Raw genomic sequence first — 12,527 nt, 5'->3', positions numbered from 1 at the left:
AGGGTGGCACCCAATTGTGTTTGCTGCAAAAGGAAATGAAGATTTTGTTGGCCTGTTCACCATTTTCTGTCTCTGAGGACAGTGCACATCAGCAGCATTCACAATGGTGGATTGGTTCAGTTGGACCAGAGGAGTGGAAGTTGGGTCCTTGGATCCTCTTGCAAATGCTCCAAGACCCCTCAGATGGACCTCTTTGTATCTCCTCAGAACACACAGCTTAGCTCATTCTTTGCTCAGTGCCCAGGAGCAAAATAGATCTATGGTCTCAAGACACCTGCTCTCTGAATCTACTATATGCCTTTATTTCTTTCCCCACTACACTTGCCTAGGAAGCCATAGTTTTCCAGCCTCATGGAATTGTCTGTAATTGTCTGTAATGTCAACTTGGAAGGTCTCAATCTCTGCAAATCTCCTAACACGTGGTGTGATTCATCATTCAGATGCAGCATGGCTCTACCTAGTTGCTTGGCAATTGATAAATAAATGCTTTTGAACCATGGCTTTTCAGAGGAGGTCACTGTGGTTGTGTTGGCTTCACAGAAACAGTATACAACAAGAACAAATGAATTTCTAGAAGGCCTTCTACAGGGAAGAGGCTTGAAGCTGATCAAGCCACAGTGCCTTATTCTTCTCTTTCACACTCAAGGTCATATTCTTAGTGGCTGTCACTTCATCAAGATATATGTCAGAATTGGGAACACTTTGCCTTAAACCAAGGTTATTTGTGTTTCACAAGGACAAGGTGGTCTTTTGCTCCAGTTCCACTTTTGTCCCTAAGGTGGTTGCTGGTTGTCACTGCTTCATAAGGCTCAGGAACTAACATTACCATATTTCTTCTGAATCTGGTTCATCCAGTGGAGAAGGATTAGTATACTCCAGAATTGCACAGAGCTCTACATATCTGTTTCCTGTTGTTCATCCCATAACAAAGGGCAAAATGCTTTCTAAGTATATGGTCTTCATGCATTGGTGGCATCACTATTCATTCTGTTAGAACTCAGGCATAAATGCTGTCTTCAGAATGCTTTGATGTTGGAATTTATAAGGTAGCAGCCTGGGCTTCAGTCTCCACATTTGTTTGATGCTACAGGTTAAATACTATTACGTTGGACCATACTGCATTTGGGCAAAATAGGCTTCATCAAATTAGATAATCAATGAGTAACTGGCCTCAATCTTGTCCTTAATTTGTATGTCATTATAATGTCCAGTCATTAAAGTGATATAAATAAATAAGTTTATTTTCAGCCTTATGCTTAAGTTTATTGTTGGCTCTATCAACAGAGCTGTTCTTGTTGCTAAGGTAACTGTTTTCTGATGGCAGTCATTTCTGTTGGTTTAAAACATAGTCTCCAAACTGAGGGATTTGGTGGGTACTTCCTATAGGCATAGACTGTATTAAACAATCAGTTTCCTTCCTCTAAGAATACTCCAGGAATCAAAAAATTGATATCTTCCACATTCCAGGTCAAAGGAAATGTTACAACAGGATTCAGTCTTATATTCTATTCACTTAGAAATTAAATGGCCTTGGTTATGGCTTTTCTTAGCCATTGTCTTAACCTTGGCAGCTGAAAATTGAGGTTATCTGAGAATAATTTAGATAATGCCAATGTTAGGTACTGAGGTTTTACAAGGTAGTTGATTAATTTTTCTCCCCCACAGATTCAGTTGGTCCAGCCTGGCCAGATTCAGATTCAGGGTGGGCAGGCTGTGCAAGTTCAAGGTCAGCAGGGTCAGACACAGCAAATCATCATCCAGCAACCCCAAACTGCAGTTACTGCTGGCCAGACACAGGTAAAAGTATGAAAAGTAGGAGAAAAATTGAAAAAGCAGTTCGATTTATATATTTTTGAAAGAATTGTGGGAAATAATTGATTTAATTGGTTCTTATGTATATTGGGCAGAATATTCAATTTATCTAATTGGCTAGTATACCTTTACTCTGCTAACCGATAGTATAATCTTCCTAAGGAGGAAGTGTAATATTATTTAATGTAATAGTCCTAATTCTCCCCCCCACCTCCTCATTATAATTTTTTGAGTGTGCTGAAATTTAGGTTTGTGTGTTTTGGGTTTTTTTTTTAAATGGTCACATCCTTGCAGTTTACTGAAATCTGTTTAGAAATGCATCTAGATCACTAGATGCATCTAGATCACTAAACTGAAATGCTCAATAGTTCTGGTCTGAGACTACCTAATCAAGAAATGTGGGTGCTTTTAAAAACTATTTCCAAAAAATTTAGAAATTGCAAGAGATTGTAGCCTTGTCTGGCTTGGTGTGTGTTTGCTTTTTTCCCTGATGGGATGTTTTTGTGCTTGTCAGACCCAGCCGCAAATTGCTGTTCAGGGTCAGCAGGTGGCGCAGACAGCTGAAGGCCAGACAATTGTCTATCAGCCAGTTAATGCTGATGGAACAATTCTTCAACAAGGTAGGAATTCTATATGCCATAGAATGTCAAAATAATAGTGACCATTCCCATAACAATATGCACTGTTTGCTTTTTGCCCCTAGATACCAAGGTAATTAAAATTCATAAATGCACGTGACTACTTTTGGAGCTCTTTGGTGCAGTAATATTAGGTTCATTAGTATGACATTGTATGGACACCCTTAAGGTGTGTTGTGTTTATGCTGCAGTGACATTTATGAGGTTTCTCACAAGTGCCACTTTCCTGAAACACCACAGCCTTTCTCTTTCTGAAACGGAGAGTTCTAGATTTTCTGAAAAAGCCAAAGGCTTGCAATACATGAGCTATGTGTTTGTGTCATTTATCAGTCATACATTGTTCACTCCTTTATAAATGCCAATTTATATAACAACAAAATCTTTTTCACAGGACAGTGAGTTTGATGGTAATAGCTTTTTAACTTGAAGGTACTAATTGGCTAGGAGGGCAAGATGCAGTTTATTTCTGTATTTCATATATACCTGACCTTTCTCCCCAGTGAGGACCCAAGGCAGCTTACCTCCTTCTCCATTTTATCCTCACAGCATCCCTGTGAGGTGGTAGGCTAAATTGGGAGTATGTGACTGACCAGGGTCACCCATCAGACTTCCATAGGAGAAAGGGGATTTGAGCCTGGGTCTCCAGTATCCTAGTCTGATACACCAGGTACTACACTAGCTTCCAAATAAATAAGGAGCAAGTATATAACTTTGGGACAGGAGTACCTGTACTCTGTATTCCTAAAAATCTATACTGTCTATACTAAAGTAGCAAAATCTATACTAAAGTAGCAAAAATCGTTTAGTGAAAAAAAAGTATAATCTGGGAGCAAGGGTGCTTTAATACTGATAACAAGCAAAGCATAAATGCAACGGTGTTCTTTCATAGGTTGTCCTTCAGTAACTGATATTTGGAGATACATTGCTTCAGAACATGGAGGATCCATTTTATGATCACTACTAATACCTGTTGATAGACCTGTCTTGCATGATGTTGCCTGGGGCCTTTTTAAAGCTGTGTCATTGGTCCTCCTAGCAGTTCCATAAATTAATTATGAATTGTGTAAGGACTTTTTCTGTCATTAATCTACTGCCTACAAATTTGATTGGGTGACCCAATGCTCTAGCATTATGAGAGAGGAAGAAAACGTTTTCTACATTCTTATGATTCATAGAATCATAGAGTTGTAAGGTACACCAGGGTCATCTAGTCCAACCTACTCACAACTACCTGCCCACCCACAGTGACCCCAATTGCATGTCCAAGTGTTCCCCCACCACCAAAATCTCTAGAATCCAGCCTGGCCTGGAGGAAATTCACCTACCATCCCACACTGGTGATCAACAATTCCCTGGGTATGCAAGGAAGGGCCACATATCCTTTGTTCCTTCACATTTTTCTCAGCCAAAAAGCTATAAATACTATCATGATATGGATGGTGTTCCTATTCTTTGATCATTTTAAGTTATCCTTTCTTGCAGGCTTCTGCCTTGAAAATACCACTTGAAATGGGGGCACCAAGTTCTGGTCACCCCAGTGTATGCAGTTAGATATATATATAATAGGACATGGTGATAAAACAGTTCTGTTTTCACATTCTTTTGACTTTTTTGCTGCTTCTGCACACCTAACAACCATTTTCTCTGGGCTGTCTACCATGGCCTTAATTAATTACCACCCATTGAGATCCCACTTATGTAAATATGATTTTTTTATTGTTTTCCCCAGCATGTACCACTTTGTACATATGGACACTGATTGTCATCTGCCATTTCACCAGCTATGAAGAGGTTATGTAGAACATTTTCACAGCCTGCTTGGGTTTTTGCCATTCTGAATAATTTTGTGTCATCCACAAATTAATGGCCTTACTAGTTATCCCTGACTCCCAATAATTTATAAATAAGTTAAGCAGCAAACTGCCTGTTATTCCTGCCCCATTAATATTTTTAAAATGAAGCCAAATCACTGGTACATCTGAATAAATAAAATCTAGCTAAATGTTATCTGGACATACATGAAAAGAAAGGTCTGTTTTCTCAACACTAATATCTTATGATCTTATTAAACAGAAACACTAGTGATTAAACCTTTGGCTTTCTTCATCCATAGCACATGTCCTTTTGCTTGATATGAGGACCCACACTAATTCATATCTATCCATAAGAGTAGCGCTCCCCAACCTGTGGGGGATCACATGTGGTCCTTCGACTAATTGGAGGTGGGCTCCGAAGGATGCCTTCTCCCCCCCCTCCCTGGCCCTTTACTTCATCCCCCCCAGCCCTTTACAACACACTTCATTGTTGTGGCGTGTATTTTGAAGGGATGTTTAAACATCACCATAGCGAACAGAGAGCGCTAGGGCAGTGGTTGAGAGTAGAGGAGTAAACTACCCCCCCCCCACCCGGGCCTCAGTAAAAGGCGTTGAGTGGTCCCCGGTGAGTGGTCCCTGGTGATAAAAAGGTTGGGGACCACTGCATAAGAGGACTAGTTTAGCTCCTATGGAGAACACTCGGCCTTCACAAATAGGTTGTGACTCAATTTTTTTCATACTTTTCAAAAAAATCTCTTTTCCCTAGGTGTATTTCTGGGCAGAATAAATAAAATCTGAAAGGGGGCTAACAGTGTTCCCTTCATCTTCTGTATATGTTTTTTGTTTTGTTTTTGTTTGTTAAAGTTACAGTCCCTGTTACAGGCATGATCACCATCCCAGCAGCCAGTTTGGCTGGAGCCCAGATAGTTCAGACTGGAGCCAACACCAATACAACCAGCAGTGGACAAGGGACAGTAACTGTGACGCTGCCTGTTGCTGGAAATGTGGTCAATTCAGGTGGAATGGTGATGGTACGTACTGAATATTTCTTGTACTCCACCCCAGATTTTATTTACAGCATAAATTATTACTTGTTCAGTCTTCTGAGAGACATCCCAATTTGTTCCTTGGTAACATTGTGTGTGTTCAGAAGACTTTTTTTTCTGTCTTGTTCATTGTAATTTGTATTTGGAATGTGTGAGGTTTCCCTGCTATTCTTGTTCTGCCACCAAAGAGGGCAATCGGCCCACCAACCTTAGAATTGGGAAGGATAATGGGTTCCAACACCCAGGTCCTCTTCCTTCTGCAGACTGGCTCTCCATGCTCTCTTCTCTCCCGAGTCTGGGCCCAGTCTGTTGCTTCCTCTCTAGCCAGGTGTGTTGCCTTCAGGTTTTGGACTCCATGGATCCACTCCCACCTGGCTTGTTTCCAGTCTCCTTCTATCTGAGAGACTATAAAAGGAAAGGGGAGCCTTTCCTGCCTCTTTGCACTGCTGCCTGTGTCCCTGCCCAGCTCCTTTCCCTTGCTGTTCAGGGCTGCCTCTTAGTCTGACCTTCTCCAAGTCTGAATTCAGCCTTGCTTTTTGGGCCACTCTTTCCTTACCTCTGGTTGGCTTCCTGTCTTATTCTTGGCTGTGTCAGTGCAATCGGCCTGGGTGCCAGCCACCTCTCAGCCTTCCACATGTGGGTGAATCTGGGCCACACCTGTCCTCAGTTAAGGCAACTGGGGCAAGGTTGAGTTAGAACTGTGTGTGGGCTCCCAACAGAATTGTATTAAGTCTGGTATGGTAAATGCTGATATTGTGTGGTTTTCTACCAAGTTTTATGGAGGTTGAAGAAACTCTTAACTGCAAGACATTTTTTCAGAAGACATAGAGGTTGTATTGCCAGGAATCATATATTTATAACTGCTTTTTGTACTCATCTTAAATGCATTTATGTAACAGAACTGCTTCCTTACCTTGTTATAGATGGTGCCAGGGACTGGATCTGTGCCAGCTATTCAGAGGATACCTTTGCCTGGAGCAGAGATGCTTGAAGAGGAGCCCCTGTATGTGAATGCTAAACAGTACCACCGGATTCTAAAGAGACGGCAAGCAAGAGCCAAGCTGGAAGCAGAAGGGAAAATCCCTAAAGAGCGAAGGGTGAGGTTACAATCTAATATACTTGAAAAGCAGAATAAGTTGTATGCATGTCCACTGGAACTCATCCATAAACTATAAAGGATAATTATTACAGGATCTGTGACCTACCACCAGTGTGATGAAGAAAGCAAATAAAATGGTAAATACAGAGCATATGGCATTTCCAGCAAGGATGGGAAATATTAAAGCTGCCATATGAGGCACTAATGAAGACCATTTAGAACAGTGGTTCTCAACTTTCCTAATGCTGTGACCCTTTAATACAGTTCCTCATGTTGTGGTGACCCCCAACCATAAAATTATGCAAGTGTTCTTTCACAGAAATTAAACCGAAACTGACCAACGGCATGACGATACATTGTTCATGATTGTATATAAATTGGGTTTCTTTCCAAGGCTTCTCAGTTCAGTTTTGCCTCTTGTCCCACCATGCCGATCTTGCTCTTTTCCGCTGCTCCAGACAGACAAATGCTCTATCTCGATCTACCATGTAAGATGTAGTGTGGATGAAACTGAAGAAAAGCAATTTCGGCCACTTTGGGACCCCCTTGGAGAAAAGGGGTATGAACTGAGTAACGAAAACCAGTGATTTGGAAGAACAAAAATTGAGTTCAGGGGCACCTTTAAGACCAACAAAGATTTATTCAGCTCTTGTGTGCAGGCATCCTCCCTCAGACAATATTGATTTGGAGACATCAGTAAAGGGATGTGGGCCACCCCTGGCTAAGCTGCTTGTTCTGCCACAAACCTTGTGAAAGGGTTGTTCGACCACCAAAGGGTTGAGAACTACTGATTTAGAATAATATCTCAAGTTTTGGTTATCTATTTTAGATAAATACTGACTCAAAAAGGGCAAACATATATAGTTTTCATCTTTTCTTTTAACCTTTCTAATGACTGCATTATGAGAGGTTAAAGGACCCAGTGGTCAGAGCTTATAAATCATTATTTCAGTATAGTATTTAGTATAATATTTAACACTCTTAAAGAAGAGTTATTTGGAATCCATTGATTTCTAGTGAATATCTGGTTGAGGCTTGGAAGCTGGATGCAGCAGTCGATCAGTGGAAGACTTGTAGGGATGCTGATAATTAGCCTTGTTCTCCCTCCTTCCAGTTCTTTCCAGCCCCTGGAAAATTGGTTCCTGGGGCTGCATAATGGAAGAACCAGAAAAGGATGTGTTTTTTGTTTGTTTAATTCCTTCCCGTTCCTTTCCAATCTCCATGTTTCCAGCTCTGTCAGTACATCTCTGCTTAAAATCTTACACCCCCTTTCCCTTCATACTTTGTAGCACACCTCTCTCCACCGACAAAGGTAGCTTTGTCTCTTAAACCTCATACCCCCAAAATATTGCTGGTCTCTAAAGTGCTACTGCAGAGCAACACCTCTGAAACTAGCTTTATCATGCTAGTGCCAGCCTCTGTGCCAGCCCCCATCTTTATTCCTTCCCATTTCCTCATCTGACAAAATGAATGGTGGTGGTGCAGCAGCAGAGGAATATCATCAGCAATCAGCTGAACAGTTTGTCCATATAGGCATCACTTTCAAAACCTAGGATCTGGAGGTTCTGTCCCCTAAAATGTTAAGTGTCTTTCTTTTTTTTCTTTTTCTTTTTTTTTTTTTTTTCATATTCAGAATACCTTTATTGACATTATTACAAAGCAGAAAGGGGAGTTAAATATTTCCCAGACTAAACAGACTATCAACAATGTCTTAAATAAATAAAGAACCCCATTAAGAAAAAGCGAAAGGGAAGATAGGAGGAAACAGGGCAGAATGGACTCCCTTTCCCCTCTCCTAATAGTCACCTATAGGACAGAAACCAGATCAGCTGTCAGAATCAAGTGACCTGCTTTTTTTTTTTTTTTTTTATAATGATTTTTTTTTATTTTCATAAAGATAGAAATATAGTCATCATTTGAGAATATACGACCCCACATTGACTCCACAGTGATATAAACTTTTGCCCAAAACTCTAAGAGCCATGAGTCTAAGAGCCATCCACATTTCCACTACATTAAAAAAAAAAAAAGCCTGTTTAGATATACAAAAGAAAAGTTATTATTAATCAACTTACTTGAGAGATCGTAGACCTCACATTAACTGCTTGATACAATCTGAGAGCTATCCTAGCAGATATTTCTAGGTTTGAGTTAGATGCTTAACATTAAACATTTCTTATAGCATAGTATTAGTTTTGGCCCTGTATCAATACCCTGATAAAGGGAGAGGAAAGTAGGGCTTTGCCTTAAAGATGTACAAAGAAAAAAAATTACAAAAGGATTTCATAATTTCTCCTTATCCTTAATACAGATACATCTACAAACCATTTATACTTGGCCCATTCTAAGAGCCATCCTGACAGGTATAAGTTGAGAGCTTTGCATTTTCTACAGATCAATATGAGCTTTGGCCCTATAACAATACACCAATAAAAAAAATAATAAGAGGGGAAAGCCCCATTTTATATTTCCAACGCTAACGATTATATTACCTATATGCCTACTAAGAAAAAGAAACAAGAGAGAAAAAAGGCACTGCTTCCCCTTTTTCATAAAAATAGCAATATAGGATACAGTATATGTTGTTAATACAGAGAATAATAAGATTTCCAGGTTTAGATTAAATGCTTAACATTAAACATAGAACAATATAAGCTTTCAGTCTTCTATAGCTTCTCCTTATCCTTGGTTCTAATACATCTACAAAACAATTTTTGCTTGACCCATTCTAAGAACCATCCAGTGTAGGCTTTAGTCCTAGGACAATTCACTAATAGAAGAAAGAAAAAATAAGGGGGGAGAACCCCATTTTACATTTTCAGCACTAATGATTATATTACCTATATGCCTATAAAAGAAAAGAGACAAAAAAAAAAAAACAAGAGCGAAAGAGACACTGCTTCCCCTTTTTCATAAAAATGGAAATATAGAATACGGTATAACATTAAACATAAAACAATATGAGCTTTCGGTCTTCTTAAGGGGGTCTCATCTCGAGGCTTGCTACATCTTGTCGTTCCCGTAAAATTATATTCTGTCCCATTGGCCTTTGGCGTAGAAAGTGCAGTTGTACTCTTTCCCGCAAAATATGCATCGATAAATCTTGAGGCCGTTGCACCTCCTGGACTCCAGTATCAATACAATTTTTTCCCCAGAGAGATCCTTTAAATCGGTTACTTTCACTGCAGATCCATATTTCTTTTGATTGATTTTTGTACACTTTTGCTTTGAGATGGCTGTATGTCTTTTTAAAAAGGGTGTCCTTATCTGGGCTGCAGAACTCCGGCATCCCATTTTCCGTCTCCAGAATTTCAGATTTCTCTTCTACTGTTGGTTTTCCACCTTGTTTAGAGCTGTCATCAGCCACTGTTATTGATCCATTATTCCTGTTAAAGACGTCTTCCTTGGCATCTTGGATCTCCTTGAAGATATGAATTTCAGATTTCTCTTCTGCTGTTGGTTTTCCACCTTGTTTAAAGCTGTCATCAGTCACTGTTATTGATCCATCATTCCTATTGAAGACTTCTTCCTTGCCATCTTGGATCTCCTTGGAGATATTTTTGATCAATCCATCTAAGAATACTTTGTAATCTTGGGTTTGTATCTCTATTAGATGAGCCAATCTTTTTAACATAGACATGATTTTGACTTTAAAAAAACCCGGCCCCAAACAATTTTACAAGTGGCCAGTAGAGGTCCTCTGTTTTATCCTCTAATGTTCCGGCACAGGCATGTGACGTATTGAAGCCGGTTAAGGCAGGGATTCTCGTACTGGCACAAAGTTCTCGTGAGATTTTCACATTCACTGCTCTTATCTCTATCTCCGAAAACCAAAACAATTACAATAAGAGCTTTTGCCAATTAATTCGAGTTGATTTGAATCCTTCTTCTGCTTAGTTAGGAGAATTAGCCTGCCTCTTAACGAGGTGGCTTCAGGCAGAGCAGAGTAAGAGGAGGGGGGAAACAAAGGGCTTTGATGCAGGAAGAGAGACGGAGAAAAAAAAAGCGAGAGATACTTGCAGTAAATGATGTTTTGGAACTCAGCCGAAGTCCTCCCCTCAGTTCAAAGCGTTCATTTGTGGTAAATCATCATGTAGGGTTGAAGCAGATACTTTAAGATTAAAGAAAGAAAAGAAAGTCCGAGGTAGAAAATGGCAGTCGTCCTCTGGACCTGGAACGCTGACAGCCTATAATCCAGGGAGATATACTCCCTAAAGGATTGGAGACGGCCCCAAGAACTTCCTGGGTAGAAAGGTGAGGTGAGGTTTGCGTACCCCTCCTCTTTTCTGCCAATTGCTTGCACAATTGACCCCTGTCAGGCTTCAGAGATAGCAGAGCAGATGCCCTGCCACCCTCTCAGGACGACATCTTTAGCCACACCCTTAAGTGTCTTTCTTGAAGTGAAAGGAGATGGAATAGCAGTACAAGTGGCCATCTAAAAACAGCATGAGGAGTTCTAGCTAGCAGAGATGTCTTTCTAATCATTCCCTTTACCTCCTTTACCCCTCCCATTGATAACTGTTTCAGAACATGGAGTGTGGGAGTTGTAGAAGCTGGATGAATAGAGATGAAACCAAAAGTTTCATACCCACAGAGATTTGTATGGTTCATCTTATTTTCTTCTCCCTCACTATTTCTTATTTCCTTTTCCTGCTATACTTCCCACATAACAGTCAATCTACCTTTATCCCCCTCTGTCCAGCGTTCCTCCCTTCCCTCCTCCTGGCAGTCTCTCCCCAGGAAAGCTGTGACCCATTTGTCCGGCTTAATTGCACATTGGGGAATTTGCAAGGACTTGGTGGGTGTACCTCATTTTCTTCTGTGTCTCCTTCCCCAGACTTTCTCACACTCTTCCTAGCAAGTCCCATATCCTGGCCTCTAGACTTACCCTTCTGTTCTTCCTGTGGGACACTTATTTGCCCCTTGTGACATAAGATAAAATGAGTGGTCTATATTAACATGAAAGGAGGATAACTTTCATTCTTTCAATTGCCTGGTCCTGTTTGCAGAAATACCTGCATGAATCCCGCCATCGTCATGCCATGGCAAGGAAGCGGGGAGAAGGTGGACGTTTTTTCTCACCAAAAGAAAAGGATAGCCCTCATATGCAGGTAAGCAAAACTTTTATTTTGTTTGTTTCTTGACGCTACAGTCATACACTTCCAATTTACGTCTTGTCAACAACATGAAGCAGCTGTCATCTTTGCAGCACTTTTCTGCGTTTGTGCACTTATTTATGAAACATTTGTGAGCATTCCTAAGTCATGCTGGGATTTTGAGAGGACTCTGACCCATTTGTGAAAAGTGACTTGTAACTAAGGATGGGCATGAACCAAATTCAAGGTTTGGAGGAGGTGCCTCTCCAAACATTTTCTGGTTCAGGGGGTTGGGCCATTTAAACCTAGCAGCTGTTTAAATAACAAATAATGCTGCCTTTACCACCAACCAGGGTAGCTTACTAAAAAACCTAACTCACAGGGACCAAACAATTAACACAAAACAGGCACTAAAAAGAACAGCTATGCAACTGCACTCAAAATAATACCATTATTATAGATTAGCTGTCAGATGCCTGTCTAAAAAAACACACCTTACACTTCTTGTGGAAAGTAGATAGCACAAGGGCCTTCTGCACCACCTCATGGAGAGCTTTTTGTAATGCTGAAGTCACCACCGGCTTGGCTAGGAACACAACTGTGAGAGGATAGTGGATGTTAGTCAGGCGTACAGTTGGAAAGATGGTTGTTCTGATAAACTGGTCCTAGATTATGTAGTGCGTTAAAGGTCTAAATCAGTGTCTTAAATTGTAGTTGTTCCTTGGTGGAAATAATTTATAATTATCATGACATGCACATTGTAGCCAACAGACAAAGCACTGTGTTCTCCACCAGTTTAGCTTCCATTTAGTCATCAGGGGCAATTTACTGAATCTGGTTGTAGTCTAGCCTCAAGGCTACAGAAACATCAGCAGGTCCAGGTCACTCAGGAAGAAAGATAATTTCTGCTATAATGTGTTCTTTGTCATTACTCTTATCTGATCTGCTAATGAGAGTATGGGATTCATTATGCCCATAATCTCTACAGCAGCAGTCAAAATAAGACTTATCCCATTCTAAGT

General features: G+C 40.4%; 1 protein-coding gene across 17 annotated transcripts in view; it reads left to right on the top strand.

The window, feature by feature from the left end:
• Nucleotides 1-12,527, top strand: part of NFYA (nuclear transcription factor Y subunit alpha) — a 30,051-nt gene that overhangs the window by 12,884 nt on the left and 4,640 nt on the right. For 15 of the 17 annotated variants that reach the window (XM_077334367.1, XM_077334364.1, XM_077334362.1 and 12 more), the window contains 5 exons: nt 1,666-1,797; nt 2,327-2,432; nt 5,129-5,295; nt 6,234-6,407; nt 11,419-11,520. In XM_077334367.1, the coding sequence (XP_077190482.1) occupies nt 1,666-1,797; nt 2,327-2,432; nt 5,129-5,295; nt 6,234-6,407; nt 11,419-11,520 (681 nt within the window). The remainder of the gene's footprint in view (nt 1-1,665; nt 1,798-2,326; nt 2,433-5,128; nt 5,296-6,233; nt 6,408-11,418; nt 11,521-12,527) is intronic. The other 2 variants (XM_077334368.1, XM_077334375.1) reach the window with 1 other exon arrangement.

The sequence above is a fragment of the Paroedura picta genome, chromosome 4, assembly GCF_049243985.1.
Source record: "Paroedura picta isolate Pp20150507F chromosome 4, Ppicta_v3.0, whole genome shotgun sequence".
NCBI lineage: Eukaryota > Metazoa > Chordata > Lepidosauria > Squamata > Gekkonidae > Paroedura > Paroedura picta.
The sequence above is the reverse complement of the archived record's forward strand: the minus strand, read 5'-3'. Positions and strand labels throughout refer to the sequence as shown.